The sequence below is a fragment of the Ambystoma mexicanum genome, chromosome 5p, assembly GCF_040938575.1.
Source record: "Ambystoma mexicanum isolate Mex_15411 chromosome 5p, UKY_AmexF1_1, whole genome shotgun sequence".
NCBI classification, from domain to species: domain Eukaryota; kingdom Metazoa; phylum Chordata; class Amphibia; order Caudata; family Ambystomatidae; genus Ambystoma; species Ambystoma mexicanum.
In genome coordinates, this window is record NC_090930.1 from 538,656,419 (window position 1) to 538,674,488 (window position 18,070).

The 18,070-nt window shown below is 44.2% G+C and overlaps 1 protein-coding gene across 4 annotated transcripts in view; it reads left to right on the forward strand.

Annotated features, from left to right (window-relative positions):
- SYTL4 (synaptotagmin like 4) overlaps positions 1–18,070 on the forward strand; it is a 1,339,985-nt gene that overhangs the window by 580,813 nt on the left and 741,102 nt on the right. For all 4 annotated transcript variants that reach the window (XM_069612955.1, XM_069612954.1, XM_069612953.1 and 1 more), the window contains one exon: positions 4,566–4,679. In XM_069612955.1, the coding sequence (XP_069469056.1) occupies positions 4,566–4,679 (114 nt within the window). The remainder of the gene's footprint in view (positions 1–4,565; positions 4,680–18,070) is intronic.

The following is an 18,070-nucleotide window of genomic DNA, read 5'->3' on the forward strand; positions in this document are numbered from 1 at the left end:
GACTTAGCTAGGAGGGAGGATCTGGTGTCACTTTCTTTCTCATACAGAAAATGCTTTTGGATTTTAACACAAACTTACAGAACACAATATTGTCTTATTTCACTCAGTACTTTCTTATACATAGAACAATGTGGGATTTTGCATGCATTCCCATAATACAACAGTTTGCTTGATAATGTGTTTCTTATGTACAGAAGGCTTTGGGATTTTCATTTCAGCTCGCAGAACACCATAGTGGCATCTTTTTCTTAGTTTTTCTTTCATGCACTGAATACTTTGGGAGTTTCCCTCCAACTCACAGAATACATTGTTCCACTCCTCACCCTTTTTCACTTATGGAATCACAATCCCAGGATAGTAGTATCTTACTCTGGTTGCTCACCATTGCTTTGTATTATCCAACTATGCTTCAACTTTCAGCCCACTGGGGTTTCTGGTGTCCTCATTGTCTACCTGTTTTGCTACCTGTCCTCACAAGGTTTTGTCATTCTCCTAGTTGTTTGGGGGTATGAGCTTGTCAGTAATTTCCAAGCATCATGGTCTTTGCACCAACACTCATGATGTCTTAGCACTTCTGCAGCAGTTTGTACATCGCAGCATTGCACCAGCATTACAGTGGCGTGTGCCCTGCACATCTCTTGCAGCAGCTCTGTACCTTAGCAGCAGCTTGATCCGTGCAGTGTCTCTCCTAACATCTCATAATTGTTACAGCAATTTGTACCTCACTACATCTCTCGCGATGTGTAAGAATGTTTGCAGTATCTTGGGCCTCACAGTGTTTCCTGCCATATGACTTTCTCTGGATTTATCCCAGCACTGTATAATGCTGGCCTTCAGCGGGTTCCTTGTCTGCAGCTCTTGGTAGAAGCATTACCTCATTCTTCTCGACCTCCTTCAGTACACCTACCCTGCACGCCCCTCTCAAAGGTATCAGTCCTTTGGTTGGCTATCAATAGACCTCTGGTCGGATTGTCAAAGTCCTAGAAGTGAAATGGAGTTCAATTCAGTCCGGCTTTTGCACATGGTAAAGGCAGAAAGAAAGTCAAAAATGTTTCTTGGGATTCACTCTGACAGTCTGTTACAAATTGCGTGGCAATTACAAATCGGTTTGGTTATATTTATATATATATATATGGTTTTGGCGGGGGTCTGCATTGGGTTGGGGGTTGCGGGGGGGTTTCCCCCGCATATATGTTACAATTGACCTTCACAATTCGGTCAATTGTGAAAAGGTCAATTGTAAAACGAACAATTCGTATACAACCCCTTTCAATTCTGGCATTTTTATCTTTCTTATAGGCTAATGATATCAAGGTTGTATCATCTGTTAAAGTGATTTGTCCTCCCAGATAGTACCTTACAGCCCAGACAGTCTGCTTCGTGGCTAAACATTCTTTTCCATGGCGACACTTGGGAACATTTTTCCACACACATATAGGATAGATCTTTCTAATTTTTCCTACACTTGTGGTAACACAGCTGCCGGTCTCACCTGGGAAGCATTTGTTTGGAGTTCAAATTGACTATTGAAACCTGGAGGTTTGTACTATAACACGTCTTAGATCTTTGTCTGAAGTGAGTGCTGCTTGATGACATAGACATTGATTTCCAACATACTCTACTCCCTCCTGTGATTCTTACAATGTTTAGGACTAGCACAATATTGCCTGTGGCAAGAACAATACAATTCCAAACCCTGCTTGCACCAGTTGTTTGCTTGCAGAGCTAGATTGCACCATGGAAAGGAATGCGTGATTGAAATGGAGCCCCATAATTTGCGAATTGCCGAATTCTGATTTTAGATTGTCCAAGGAGAAGTCATACTTCCTTCCTTTCCTTAGAATTCTCACCCTCTCAGATCTGCATAGAGGAGGTAACGCATAAGCAGAACTCTTTGGCTCTGCTAATTGGAATGACTGCAAATGACTGAATCTTGTCAAGAATTATGTAACTTGTGAAAGTGCATTTTTCATTGTTCCATAACTGAAACTCCTTTAGATGAAAGAGACACAAATATATTGTCAGTGCAGGTGAATGGGAGAGGGGACAATGCTTTTTGGTAAGGTAATTCCCCAAGGCAAGTAGAAATAAGTGCTTGGGGCAAAGCATTTCCTCCACTGAGGAGCATGGGACAGCAACCCACAACCCATGACGGGCCAAGACCTGAAGCAAGGGGTAACCCCATGAAAGACCAAGAAGTGTGCTGGGTACTAAATCCCTGAGATTGTGAAAGAACCAATAGGCGAACGGCTATCTATATCCCTGTGACTTTGGCTATTGCATTCGAGAAACTGCATTTGGAATTTATTCCTTTAAAATAGGCCGAACACCTGTCAAATTCTCCATAGTGACACATTAGCTGTCATTCCTGAGTTCTAGTTTAACCCTTCAAACCCTCTATGCGCATCACCAAACCTTCACCCTACTGAACATATTAAAGGTGCTCACGTACATTCTCTGCATTACGATTGTTCTCTGTAGGTCTCACATCATCACAGTGCATTAATCACTAAGTGATGTATTTATGCGTGATCAGCTGAATGAATTTGAGATGAGAGTAGGTGTGCGACATCGTTTTTTAGATAGTCTGTAATTGACACCAGACCTGAGAAGATAAGGAGCCGGATCCTGAACACCCATGACCTTGCCATCCCTTATAAGGAATTCCTTGTTGTGCGAGAGATGTCCAGGTTCCTGGTTATGACATGAGCTGCTCTGTTCCACACGTTCAATTAAGTAATCTGCACACCGCAGTTCGATCAGCACTGAGATGCACTCAAAAGTACTGCGATAAAATAACATATCCCAGCCTCTTCTTTCTGGTTCACTGTCTCCAAGGAGACAAAACAGATTATTTTTTCACTGTTTTCTCACTCTTTGCCCATTAATTCCTATTATCTGTTAAATGATGTGATAAGCTGAAATATTTCTACCAAGTTTGTGCTCTGAATTCCCTTAACGTCCCTCCTTTGTAACATCTGAGTGGTAATCCTACTAACTATTTTTAGTGTTCATATGCTTTGTACAGAATGAAACAACATTTAAAATTATACTATTTGTTATATGCATTTCAAATATTAATGCATTGATTTTTTTAAAATTGGTATGAAATGTTTGTGTTTGTTGCATTTTTTGTGGTGGGATTTATAATTATTTTCAAAAAATATAGTTGTGTTTAACTTTGGAAATATACAAATATTTTATTGTATTACATTGGTTATTATTAAATAGCCATGGCCCACATTTATAAATTTGCACTTAAGTACACAATTACATTTGCAAATAATATATTTTACATATATGCTATATTGCAAAAAAACTTGTTTTCAAATTTACTTTTGAAAAGCTTTTCTTAATTGATCATACTTTAATTTTTGCAGATGAGTAGCAGCCTTTGTTTCTCCTACTGCAATTATTATTCCACATTTTACACAGCCTATAAAAGAATAACCATACTCTGGATCACTACTTTGGAAGTGACACAGAACCACCAACTTGATATGTTTTAGAAACTTTGGATAGTAGAGGTTAATTTCCCTTTTCTACAATTAGTTTCTTCTAGTATTTTGTTTTTTAGTTGTACTAATTACAGTGGAACTGTTTTTTTGTATTGAAGTTTGTTTGGTTCCATTCCTCTTCGCATCCCCCTTCTCTCTCCCATTCCCCTGCTAACCACCTCTTTCTGCTCTCTCTCCTCTACTTCTGCTCAGTTTCACCGACTAGCTGCCTGGTGCACCTTCAGAGCCTCACGGGTCCCAAGCTTCCTCGCCAGTTTCCTGCACTTGCCCCCGGGCCTTGCACTTTCCGCAGCACTACTGCACTTTGCTTACGACCCATGAGCGTGGTATCTCTCTGCACTTAACCCAGGTTCTGGTGGGACAGGGCTACTTGGTCCATGTTGACCCCACCCCCACGCACTTCCTGTTTCTGTTCACCTGCATAATCTGAATGTACCATGCCCAGTAAGATTGTTTGTCTTGTGTTCCCTATGTCTTCCCCTCCCATGCATGGTTGCGCTTTGAAACATTTGTGTATAAGTGCTTAATATATAATCAATCAATCAATTAGCAGAAGCCAGGAATTAGACAATGGGGTTACTGTTCAGTAACTCTAACCAGAGGGATTATGGATGTCTGGGTTGGAGAGGAAATCCCACGAGAGACATGGGTGAGAGGCACAGCCATAGAGTCCACAAAATGCAAATAAAACCCCTTATTAAACATTTTAAAGACTTGAAGTGCGTTCTATGCCATCTGTGACAATAAGCAGTATTGAAACCTACCCGGAGTGTTTTTACAGAGCACAGTTTGGATTGTCGTGCCTTTGCTGAGTGAGGGGTTCCCTGAAGAGGTGAGTATTCACTTCTTTTTGGAATGCTAGGAATGACGGGGCAAGTCTGATGTGCTTCCTGTTTTTAGAAAAATTTGTTTTTTCATCTGTTTCTTGAGGGTTTGGTTTCCCATTCCTTTTCTCCATGTCATACAAAGAGAATATAGTGATCATAGACACACTTGGTCTTGTTGGGAGTTGTAATATGCATATATTTTTCACTTGTGTTTTTTCAGTTTAAATGTGGGATCAGACACCAGGGACCAAAGAAGTGACACTGAATCCACAGAACGGATGAGCTTGAACAGCTACAAATCGGATTCAAGGAGGAGCACACCTGCATCTTCCAGGTTAGACATTCATTCTTTACAATTCACTCTTTTATGAATCTGACATTTTTTTGATTTTATGTTTGGTCTAAGCCTAACATTACGAAAACACAGGATATCTCTAAATCCATCACTTCCCGTGATCACACCCTTTGCTATTATGGATAATTTCACATTTGTATTATTTTAAATTCACATTTTGTCAATATCATTAGTAAATTTCACATTTCCTTATGCCCAAAGTGCTCTCTTCACTGAGCATCTGTGTGAATAGGTACAGGTCTACAACACACTGATCAAACTTCAAAAATATTTGGCCAAAGCCTCGGACACCGAATAGCAAACAAGCCGTCTTCCGCTTCATAAAGATAGTCCTCCTCAAGTGCCAGCCACACCACACTGTTGGACAAGGGCACAAGCTGCAGCCTTAATTTAAAAAATGTGGAACACAAACACTGATGTAAAGACTATGCTATATTACTACCCAGCGAGGGGGGTTGTTGTCCTCTCAGCCAATGAGGAAGTTCAAAACGGGGGCATTACCACATGGTAATCCCACCGTCCGAGCCCCCTCATAGTGGGCAACCGCCATCTTCCCCCACCGGGTGCTCAGATAAGTGCTGCCCCGCATACTCTTCCCCCACTCCCCACCCCCCTTTTCCACATATTTCCCCCCTCCCATACCCACCTCACTTACCTTGTGCTGGCTGGTCCCTCGCTGATGCTGGGAACCGCAGTGTTCTGGCGCATCCCAGCAGACTTCCAAATGACCATCATGGAAAAGGAGAAGGGACTATGTATGAGTACCAATTTCGGTTGGGTGATATTGTATGTAAATATGTGCACTGTATAGCGCTTTGCATTAAGGCACTATATAAATAACACATTATCGTTATCATTATGTAGTCCCTTCTCCAGATCCATGGCGGCAATCTTTTAATTTTAATGTTTTTTTTTTGGAGAAACTACTGCGTCCTTTCTCATTGTGCCCGATAGTAATGGCAATATTGCTTAATGTTCTGTAAATGAACTCCCAACAGGCACATTTTCAGTTTCTGCTGGGTTTGTTTGTTTCTTTATTTGTATTGCGCGCCAAACCCATAGGTATCTGGGCGCATTTACAAAAGAATTACAGGTAATGCAGTTCCATATGTCAATAAATTCAGTGTAACTACTGTGTTAGAGAGATGTTACAACTGTTACAGTACAGCATAGGGGTGGGTACTGTCAAATTAAAGTGCATTTGTCGACTAACATTCTGGTCCGGCACGGATACGGTGCAGACAGGATCAGTGTTCGTTGAGCGACGCAGGAGGTAAAAAGCAAAGCAGGAGGTAATCAAATGTCATTAGAGTGTAACCACTTTTTGGTATTTTTTCTGAAGATTTGGAATGTTTGGTCCATTCCTAAATAAGTCGGGAGAGCGTTCCAATAAAGGGCGACCTGGACAGGAAAGCATGTGCCCCCTGCTTTTTTTAGGTTGAATCTGGGTGTTATAATGCAATGCGAGTTTGCGTTCTTGATGGGAGGAGATGAGGCTTTTTTCCTGATTTTGTCTTTGAGATATTGTGGTGCAGCGTTGTTGAGACATTTATGAGTGATGGAGACAATTTTGAATTGGATCCTATCCTTGATGGAAAGCCATAGAGCGCTATTTTGTAAAATGTGTAGTTTGTTCAGAATCTGTTTGTTAGCTCCTACATAGAGGGCATTACAATAATCGGGTTTAGACAAGAATAGGGGTTTCGCTAATGTGAAACAGCTACTAGTGTATAAGAATGATTTACATGCCCGTATCAGCTTACATGTGTATGCCGTTAGGTTGACTTGTTTGTCTAGGTTCAGCGTTGAGTCTAGGTAGAAGCCTAGGGTTTTGGTTTCCTTAACTTTGATGTTGATGCCCTCAATGTTGAAAAGTTGTATTGGCTTCCTAGTTTGGTAAGGTTGGTAGGGGCACCTAGGATCAGGATCTGTGTTGTCATCATTCAGGCATAGGCCATGGGCTGCCATCCAATGACTGAAAGATTGTCATGATCTCTGCTTCCAAAAGATCCGGACTTGCCCGACTCCCTTGGAAGCAGACCCATAACCCCGGTTCCGAGTGCTAGCCAGTCCCAATTGGGACCTTTTGGACCCTGTCCTGGCGCCAGTGGCACCAGGCTCATAAAGATGCCCAGTCCCAGCGCTGGAAGCGCCGGGCTCATAATGCTTGGGTGGACTTACCTGCAGCAGACCATGCTGCTTACTTACCTGCCAGTTGAACCCCTGATCCTCTTCTGTTTGGGACTACTTTTCCTGTTGGGTGGGGCAGGAGCCACTCCCTAGGCTCAGAACACTGGAACTCTTCTGGAAAGCAGGAACTCTTTTCTTACCTAGGCGTGGCTGTGGAAGGAGACACCTAAGCACTACAGAAGGCTATTTAAACCACACCCGATGGATGAATCTTGCTTTGCGTTATTCTGCATTCTCTGCAGCAGAACGCTCATCGTGTCTTCTGCTTCTGATCCTGGGCCTAAGGGAACAAAGGCTTCCCATCCTGGAATCCAGTCTTCAGCAGCACCTGTAAAGACAAAGAAAGAACAGGTTAGCACTACGGTCTTCAGTGGCAGCGCATCTCTTACCTGGTCCATCGGCTGTCACCAACGCCTCGCGCTGCATTCCGGCATCTGAAAGACAAAGGTTTACCTACTCTTCGCATGCTCCGGAGGTCTTCGCACTGCATTCCGGCATCTGAAAGACAAAAGAAGGTGCGTTTAAAGACATTGGGCAACTTTATTACTCACGTGCCATTACTCCTTCCCACGCCGAATCCAGTGGGTATTCCAGCACCCTTCAGCTTCTCTAAAGCTCCGAACTTGTACCTGCAAGATAAAAGGGACAGTTAGTGTGCATCGTGAAGCAGGCTACAAGCGCTTACTTACGTGCTTCCAGGCGCTTCTATTCCTCACGCGGGTTCGATCCTCAACTCTCATCAGCCCGCCATCCGCCATCGCCGGAACCCTGCAAAACAAGAGATATCATTACAAAAGACTTTTAAGACATTTGAAGTGCCCAGAACTTACCGTTCGTGCAGTTAACGACGGACTGCAGTCCTCTGAGGTCAAGAGGCCTGCACCCTTATCCAGTGAAGAAACTGGTTACGGCACCCTGCCCCGAGGCAGATGGAGAGCTCGGCGTTCACTTACCTAAGGTGAGGGTGTTAACCTTTGGGGTTCTACAGGAGAAGAGAAAGGGAAGAGGAGAGAGGCACCCAATAACCCCAGTTCATTAATCCCATATTTTCTATCTGCAGACATCTTACTCTTCGAGTCAGACATACAGTGCACAGAGGTCCAGCCCAAAGAGCCAACCGTGTGTTACACATCACCTTTGAAGATAGGGCATTCACCCAGTCAAGACCGGCGCCTCTGCGGGAATCAGGTGAGCGTTACAGAACGCAAAGCCTATCGCAAAACTCCCACCCAGGCGCTATGGAAACCTCGGATACCGACCAGCTAGCCCAGTTACTTGGGGAACTAAGAGCAGAAGTGCATGCAGCCCGTCAGGAAACAAATGCTCTAAGAAGGGAACTGATTATTTCCAAGGAGCGAACAGACGATCTCGCTAGACAATTGCTACAGTCACAAGCCGGACAAACTCCGTTACCCGCATCAGGGGCAAATCTTCCTTCAACATCCTCTACGAACCCAGTGCAGATCAACCTACCTGGGAATGTACCTCTGGCTCCACCCGAACGATTTTCTGGTGACCCAAAGAGGTTTGCAGTATTTATTAATCAGTGCCGGTTGCACTTCTTATGCCAGCCAGCAGCCTTTCCAACTGATCAAGCGAAGGTAGCTTTCGTGCTTTCGTACCTTAGTGGCAATGCGGCAGACTGGTCGATCCCTCTAGTTAATCAAGATGATCCGGTTCTCCATGATTTTCAAGCTTTTCAGCTCAGTATGGAAAAACTGTTTGCAAGACATTCACAGGGGCAGGCCTTGGACAATGAGCTCCTTTCATTGCGACAGGGTAATCAAGACCTTTTGGCTTAAATTGCGTCTTTCAACAGACTGATAGTGGAAACTCGATGGCCTGAGGACAAAAGGATTACGCTGTTTTATAGAGGTCTACGTGGAGAGCTCAAAGATGTGTTAGCCCAAGTAGTGAATCCCCCGCAAGACTGTTCGGACTATATTGACTTAGTCGTTCAAATTGACCACAGACTGCAGAACAGGAAGGCCGATCGTTCCAAGTTTGATGCTCGAGTATTTTCCAAACCACCAACTCCTACCAAAGGAGTAGACTCCGTGGAACCCATGCAAATAGGGGGCCTGAAAGGACCACTAACACAAAAGGAGCGGGAAAGGAGAAAACAGCTGCAATTATGCCTCTATTGCGGAAACTCGGGGCACTTTCTTCGAGACTGTCCGGTGAAACCAGCCAAGAAGGCAGTAGGAGCTGCAGTTACCAGGGTCACAAACTCTGAGCAGGGAAACGACCTCGCCCGACAAGAATAGAGGTCCTCTTGCCGAGCGTTAAAACCAGTTCCGTGACCTCGCATTTCGTGATACCTATGGTCCTCATTAGCCCTGAACATCCGGATCGATTACATGCGATTGAAGCTTACGTCGACAGCGGTGCCATCGGCAATTATGTGGATTATGAAATGGTTTTGAGGATGAATCTGACTTTGTCCAAAGGCTGTAAAGGACGTCATTACTACGGTGGATGGTACGGAGATAGCCTCCGGACCAGTAACGCATACCACCCAAGAAGTGACGCTAGTAAGTCAAGATGGACACCATGAGAAGATCGTGTTCGATGTGATCAAGGCCCCTCAGTTCCAGATTATTCTAGGAATTCCTTGGTTAGAGAAACACAATCCTCAGATCGATTGGCGAGCAAGAACGGTTCAGTTTCCAGAATGTGTCTCTACTTGTCACCATCGACCTGGTGTTGCACTGGCAGCAATTTCCTCGGAGGCTCCTCAGTTACCTCCTGAATACCTAGAATTCCAAGATGTTTTCCGGAAGGATCAGGCTAACTCTCTACCTCCTCATAGGTCTTATGACTGCCAGATAGACCTGATACCTGGATCTACTCCTCCTTGTAGTAGAATTTATGCCCTCACCGAGCCTGAGAATCTTCACCTCCGACAATACCTGGATCAATACCTAGCGAATGGGTTTATTCGTCCTTCCAAGTCCCCTGCTTCCTCAGCTTTGTTCTTCGTTCCAAAAAAAGAAGGGGACCTTAGAACTTGTATAGATTATCGTGCCCTGAACCAGATCACCGTTAAGAATAGATATCCGTTACCTTTGATCCCTGAACTCCTGGACCAAGTCAGAAAAGCATGCATATATACAAAGCTGGATCTTAGAGGAGCCTACCACTTGGTACGAGTAAAAGAGGGCGATGAATGGAAGACGGCCTTCCGCACCAAGTATGGGCTATTTGAATATCAGGTCATGCCCTTCGGACTTTGCAATGCCCCGGCCGCCTTTCAATATTTTATGAACGATGTCCTCAGAGAGCTCATAGATGTGTGTGTTGTTGTTTACATTGACGACATCCTCGTTTATTCTTCATCGGAAACTGAACATCGGAAACACGTGAAAATGGTCCTTGAGAGATTGCGTCAACACAAACTTTTCGCTAAGTTGGAAAAATGTGTTTTCAATGTGACTGAAGTTGAATTCTTGGGATTCATATTATCACCTAGCGGAGTGTGTATGGATTCAAAGAAGGTCGATGCAATTGTCAAATGGCCATCGCCATCCTCCGTAAAAGGTGTTCAAAGCATGTTAGGCTTCGCTAACTTTTACCGCAGGTTTATACCCAAATTCTCTCGAATAGTCCAGCCCATCACCGCCTTGTTAAAGAAAAACAAACGTTTTGAATGGTCTACCGAGGCGGAACAAGCTTTCCAGAATTTGAAGACTAGATTTATCTCTGCACCCATCTTAAAACATCCTCGCCCAGAACTCCCCTACATCGTTGAAACTGATGCTTCGAGCCTTGCCATGGGGGCAGTTCTATCACAAAAGGACCCAGTAACCAATCAGTTGCATCCCGTGGCATTTTGGTCCCGCAAATTCTCGCCTCCTGAAATCAATTACACTATTACTCATAAGGAACTTCTAGCTATCAAGTCCGCCTTTAAGGCTTGGTGGCATTATCTTCTGGGGGCCCGACACACCGTTACTGTGATTACAGATCACCGAAACCTGCAATATTTGAAAACCGCAAAAGCTCAATCCTCTAGGCAACTCCATTGGGCACTATTCTTTGCCGAGTTTGACTTCATAATTACCTATCGACCTGGTACAAAAAACGGTAAAGCTGATGCCCTTTCTCGGATGGGAGTGGAAGAACATTTGATCAATCCTAAACCTGTACCTATCATTCCCGAACAAAGAATTCTAGGTGTAATCGCCACACAATCCATAGAGGAAGTTAAGGATAAAGCCAGGCTACTGGTAACTCCAGCAGACATACAGAACTGGCATCTGCAGGGAAAGGACTTTACGGTGAAGGACAACCTATTATATTTCCAAGAACGGTTATACCTGCCCAGCACAGATTTACAGAAAAAGGTAATCTCTTGTTATCACGATTCTTTAATGGAAGGACATCCCGGTATGACCAAGACCTCGGAAAAGAACAAGCGCTACTTCTGGTGGCCGTCTTGGAAAAAAGATATCAGAGACTTTATAATGTCCTGTGGAGTATGCGCCCAAAACAAGAGTCAAAAGGAAAAACCAGCCGGCCTCTTATGCCCTATTGACATCCCGCCTCGCCCTTGGCATACGCTTTCTATGGACTTCATCACCGATCTACCTCCATGCTCCGGATACAATACGATCCTAGTAATCGTGGACCTATTCTCCAAGATGGCGCATTTCATTCCACTCAAAGGCTTACCAACAGCAGCAACTCTGGCCCGAGAATTTCTCGAAAACATCGTCCGACTGCACGGTTTTCCTTCAGTTCTAATTTCGGATCGAGGTAGTCAATTTATTTCTCATTTTTGGCAAAGTTGCTGTCGGTCGGCTCAAATTGATGTGAGACTTTCGACCAGCCACCACCCTCAAACCGATGGACAAACCGAGAGGACCAATCAAACTCTGGAACAGTATTTGCGCTGCATGCTACAACAAACTGAAAAAACTTGGAAAGATATCCTTTGGATAGCCGAATATGCCTACAATAACTCTGTCCACTCGGGAACTGGGAAGACCCCGTTTTTTCTTTTATACGGTAGTCGCCCTCGAACCTCGGAGTTGGATCCACTCCAAGATCTTGGAACACCAGCAGTAGACCACCTGCATTCTACAATCACCCAAGCCTTTAAGGAAGCCGTTTCTCACCTTCAAAGGGCTAAAGAACAATACAAGAAAGGAGCAGACCAACATCGGAAGGAAGCCCCCCAATATCAAGTAGGAGATCAAGTCTGGTTATCCACCAAATATCTACCTCTAAAAGGACCACGCACATTCAACCCAAGATACCTTGGTCCCTATTCGATCACTACCATAGTAAATCCAGTAGCGGTCAAGTTGGACTTGCCCCCTCACATGAAGATACATCCGGTCTTCCACGTCTCTCTATTAAAACCTGTGCAACCTCAAACCAGACTAACTACATCTCCAAAACCTATTCTAGTTGATGGAGAAGTCGAGTTTGAAGTCAAAAGTATCCTGGATTCCAAGATCTCCAAATCTAAACTATTTTACCTGATTGACTGGAAAGGCTACGGTCCCCAAGAAAGATCCTGGGAACCTGCAGAATATGTCCACGCGCCTCGTCTAATCAAAAGATTTCATCGAACATTTCCTAACAAGCCCAAACCCCCGGAGAAGCCCGGTTTGGGAGGGGCCTTGAGGGGGGGTGCTGTCATGATCTCTGCTTCCAAAAGATCAGGACTTGCCCGACTCCCTTGGAAGCAGACCCATAACCCCGGTTCCGAGTGCCAGCCAGTCCCAATTGGGACCTTTTGGACCCTGTCCTGGCGCTAGTGGCACCAGGCTCATAAAGATGCCCAGTCCCAGCGCTGGAAGCGCTGGGCTCATAATGCTTGGGTGGACTTACCTGCAGCAGACCATGCTGCTTACTTACCTGCCAGTTGAACCCCTGATCCTCTTCTGTTTGGGACTACTTTTCCTGTTGGGTGGGGCAGGAGCCACTCCCTAGGCTCAGAACACTGGAACTCTTCTGGAAAGCAGGAACTCTTTTCTTACCTAGGCGTGGCTGTGGAAGGAGACACCTAAGGACTACAGGAGGCTATTTAAACCACACCCGATGGATGAATCTTGCTTTGCGTTATTCTGCATTCTCTGCAGCAGAACGCTCATCGTGTCTTCTGCTTCTGATCCTGGGCATAAGGGAACAAAGGCTTACCATCCTGGAATCCAGTCTTCAGCAGCACCTGTAAAGACAAAGAAAGAACAGGTTAGCACTACGGTCTTCAGTGGCAGCGCAGCTCTTACCTGGTCCATCGGCTGTCACCAACGCCTCGCGCTGCATTCCGGCATCTGAAAGACAAAGGTTTACCTACTCTTCGCATGCTCCGGAGGTCTTCGCACTGCATTCCGGCATCTGAAAGACAAAAGCTTACCAGCTCTTCGCACGCTCCGGAGGCCTTCGGCGCTGCATCCCGCATCTGAAAGACAAAAGAAGGTGCGTTTAAAGACATTGGGCAACTTTATTACTCACGTGCCATTACTCCTTCCCACGCCGAATCCAGTGGGTATTCCAGCACCCTTCAGCTTCTCTAAAGCTCCGAACTTGTACCTGCAAGATAAAAGGGACAGTTGGTGCGCATCGTGAAGCAGGCTACAAGCGCTTACTTACGTGCTTCCAGGCGCTTCTATTCCTCACGCGGGTTCGATCCTCAACTCTCATCAGCCCGCCATCCGCCATCACCGGAACCCTGCAAAACAAGAGATATCATTACAAAAGACTTTTAAGACATTTGAAGTGCCCAGAACTTACCGTTCGTGCAGTTAACGACGGACAGCAGTCCTCTGAGGTCAAGAAGCCTGCACCCTTATCCAGTGAAGAAACTGGTTACGGCACCCTGCCCCGAGGCAGATGGAGAGCTCGGCGTTCACTTACCTAAGGTGAGGGTGTTAACCTTTTGGGTTCTACAGGAGAAGAGAAAGGGAAGAGGAGAGAGGCACCCAATAACCCCAGTTCATTAATCCCATATTTTCTATCTGCAGACATCTTACTCTTCGAGTCAGACATACAGTGCACAGAGGTCCAGCCCAAAGAGCCAACCGTGTGTTACACATCCCCTTTGAAGATACGGCATTCACCCAGTCAAGACCGGTGCCTCTGCGGGAATCAGGTGAGCGTTACAAAGATTGAGTATATTTTATTAACTAGAGCCAAGTCCGTGACATAGTCGCCCGGGAGGGGTAAGAGTATCTGGGTATCATCTGCATATTTCGTGTAGATGACACCCAGATGATCCAGATCATCGAACAGTGGCTTTGTAAATATATTATACATGGTCGGAGAGACGCACAACCTTTACAGGACACCACATGTGATGGGTGAGGGATCAGCAGCGGCTGAGGGAGAGAAAACTCTCATTGACCTGTTGTTGAGAAAGGATTGAATCCAGTCGGTGGCCTCTTGGGAGAAGTTAGCAGCCAGGGACAAAATGTTTACATAGCACTTTATGATCGACCAGATCAAATGCAGCCGATAGATCCAATAGGAGTAATAGGGCGCATTGTCTGTTGTCTTTGAGCTGGTCGATTTGGATTTTAAAATCAATCGAGGCAGTTTCTGTACCGTGAAGTGGTCTGAAGCCCGATTGTCTAGGGGACTCTAGGTATCGCTGGATCTGGAGACATGCAGCTTTATCTATTATTTTGAGTAGAAACGGGACAGTAGTGATTGGCTTATAGTTGGTTTGAATAGTAGGGTCTAGTGAGGATTTATTTAGCAAGGGTAGTACCCATGAGTCCTTGAGATTGATGGGTACATTAGAAGTGTGGAAAGAGGCGTTTATTAGTTTGGTGATAAATAGCACCAGGTCTCTGGCAGCCACTTTGATAATTTGTGCTGAGCATATGTCTCCCTGGCATTTCGAGGGTTTAAGTGAGGTAATGATCTTTTCCACCTTTTGGTGGTATATTTTCGAATTATTCATAGCCTCTAAGGGTATAAAAACTGGTTGTATGAATAAAAGCACAGCAGCACAACATCAAAATAATTAATAATTGGAGCAAAACGTGAATCTTAACCTAGGAGGCGGATATATTACTATTGTATCCACGAGGTGTGAAAGCAGTAGTCGGATTAAAGTTAGAACGACATTACATTACATTACATTATTTAGTCATCCTGAAATTGACTGATGTTTAGTTTAGTTTGTTTATTTGGAAAGCCCAGCCAAACCCTCGGGTAACTGGGCGCTAAGAATCTTTCGGATCAACAGTGGTTACATATTGTTGCACATACAGAATATAAACCATTACAGTGGATGGTACAATAGACCTTGTTACAGAATGGTCCAGGGTGAGGTACAGTGGGTCGTGATGTAACCAAGTTACAGTTTGGTTGCCACCGTTATAACATATATTCATTCCATTGTTGGGTGAAGAGCAGTTCCTTGACTTTGGCTCTAAACGACCAAAATGAGGTGTCTGCTCTAATTGCCATTGGAAGTGCGTTCCATTATTTAGTTGCCAATACCGGGAAGCTTGCTCCCCCAGCAGTTTTCAAGTTGAACTTCGGTATGTTGAGTTGGTGAAGGTAGGGTGATCTGGTTGGTCTGATAGAGTTCTGTCTCGTGAATTTGTCTAAAAGGTACCATGGGGCTGTCAAGTATAGGCATTTGTGTGTGATGACTAGCGCCCAGAGTTTAATTCTATCGCGGATGGGGAGCCAGTGGGATTCCTTTCTGAACATGGTGATGTGGGCCTTCCGAGGAACATTGAGAGTGCAGCAGAGGGTGTTGTTTTGAAGTATCTGCAGTCTGTTCAGGTTGTGGTTAGTAGAGCCGAGGAAAAGAGTGTTGCAATAATCTAATTTGGATAATATGAGGGCTCTTGCCAATGTGAGGCAGCTGTTGCTGGATAGAAATGGTCTGCAGGCATTTATAAGTTTATTGGTATAGGCTGTTGCTGAAATGGTGGCTATGATTTTGCTTTTTAAGGGAGAGTGTGGAGTCAAGGTATACCCCTAGAGTTTTGACTTCCTTCAATACTTTTATGACGTTACTATCAATGGTGAAGGAATGGTACCTGGGGTCCAGTTTGTTGAGATGGGCCTGTGAGCCGACAATAAGCAGTTCCCTCTTATCGTCGTTTAAGCAGAGGCTGTGGGTGGCCATCCATTCTTGTATTTCTAGGTAGATCTCGTTCAGTTTAGCAACATCCTCGTTGTAGTTCCCCGTGAGGGCGACCAGGAACTGGGTGTCGTCAGCATAGTTGGTGTACGTGATGCCCAAGTCATCAAGGCGGTCGAAGATATGAAGGGATCAGTGCAAGTGTTGATTTACTATGTGATTATGCGGAATGGCAGAGTGATGGTGATCTGATTTTAACTAATCCAGCATTTTGTGTAATGGCATAGTTTGTTAATGTTGTCAACGACTGCATTTTGAACATGTTCCTATGGCATTTCCATCAATGATGTCTGGGTCTTCCTATTCTGAGCTTAGCGTTTCTTATTATATTAAAAATGGTATGTGTTCCTTTTGAAGCCTACCACTTGGACAGTACTTGAGCAGCAGTTATTAACCATTCTCCGCATTTTCTAATGCTTGATTTATTTGACTGGGATCCACTTCTCCGAAAGAAAAGACTGCTTTTAGCATTAAATGAATTGTAGTCAGAGCAGCATCTTACCGCATGCCACAACTCAAGTTCTATGGTCTTGGCTTTATAGCCTCAGAGGCAGCCCATACGCTTATGAAGTTGCGAAGATACTTGTTTGGTGTTATTTGGGAAAACACCTTATCTGATTAAACCTACAATTTAGCTCCACCAACATCTGGTATCATTGTAACTAACTTTATCAGATTTCTTAAATGAAAGCCATTTTCCCAGGCTTCTAGGATTACTAAGCAGGTTCCATTCAAATCATATTCTATACTCAGTCTCTAAGTGGAAAATCAGATACTTGAATTTTCACTTTAAACAGTTTGTCTCTCTCATATTGTCATTTTTTTGGGAACTTTGAGCCAACCTTTGGCATGACTAAAATCTGGTTCTGCTGTTTACCTGACTAGTGCTTAATTTGTATCATGGATTGTCGCAGTGGGGATATTCAGCGAAATAATGAGTTGCATAAGCTGTGTAACATGCTATGGTCACAGGTTTCTTGGAGTAGACCGGATCCTGGTTTACATGTTTGGTTGTTTTCCATTTTTTTTCTGAAAAAACAGAGCTTCTTTTTTGTTGTCAATTGATTTTTGCCCTCCAGTTGGTTCTCACACCACCCCCTGTGACAGATCTGTACATTGCCAGCCCCCTATATTTTGGCAAGCCCTGTCCATTGTGTTTGTGGCCACTTCTTCTTGAGATGGTACACAAACTACAGAATATTCTTGTTAATGATAAATGTTTGATAGTAAAGGACTGGGTGGACTGTACCCCAAAACTCCATATAACAAACCAGTGTGTAGGACCTGCTACCAGGCATGGTACAATGGTACATTGGTTAGCAGGTTTCCTAAATAATTCACCTGTCTGCAAACCCGGGGCATGGCAGAGCACAGAAGTCAAGGGGAAGCTTGATGAAGGAGTTCCTGCAACCACTCATATAACCCTGTAGAAATAGCTTTCTTTTTTTTTTAAATGCGTTTATGGAGTTTTAACAACCAAGTCATTAACAGTTTAACATGTTTTCACACACCTGAACGCCCCCTGCCCCACACGTGTGCCCTCACTCTCCCATTCCAACGCATTTATTGCCTCTCGGGGGACGGGGGGCTTTTCTGTACTTCTGCCCCTTTAAGATCTTAATCTCGGTTTATAGTGATATTTTCAAAACCCATATTTTCGGTTGCCAGTCAATTCGTCGAAAAAATTGGTCGACCAGACAAATGGTCGAATCAAATTGGTCGAAAACCATTTCGTCGAATTTTTTTTTTTTTCTATTTTAACCCTTTTTTTTTTTTTTTTGGGGGGGGTCCCCCCCAACCCCCTTTTTTTCTCTAAAAACCCATTTTTTAACAAAACGAAAACCCAAAAAATAAATATATAAATAAAAAAAAAATTTCGCCGAAATGGTTTTCGACCAAATTGCGTCGACCAAATTGCAGTCGACCAGTTTTTTTTCGACGAGTTGACTGGACACCATATTTTCAAATGCCATTTTCTCGACACCAAATTTCCTGAATTTTTTTTTTCTATTTTTTTTTTATTTTTTTAAAATGGGGGTGCTCCCCCCAACCCCTGTTTTTTTTT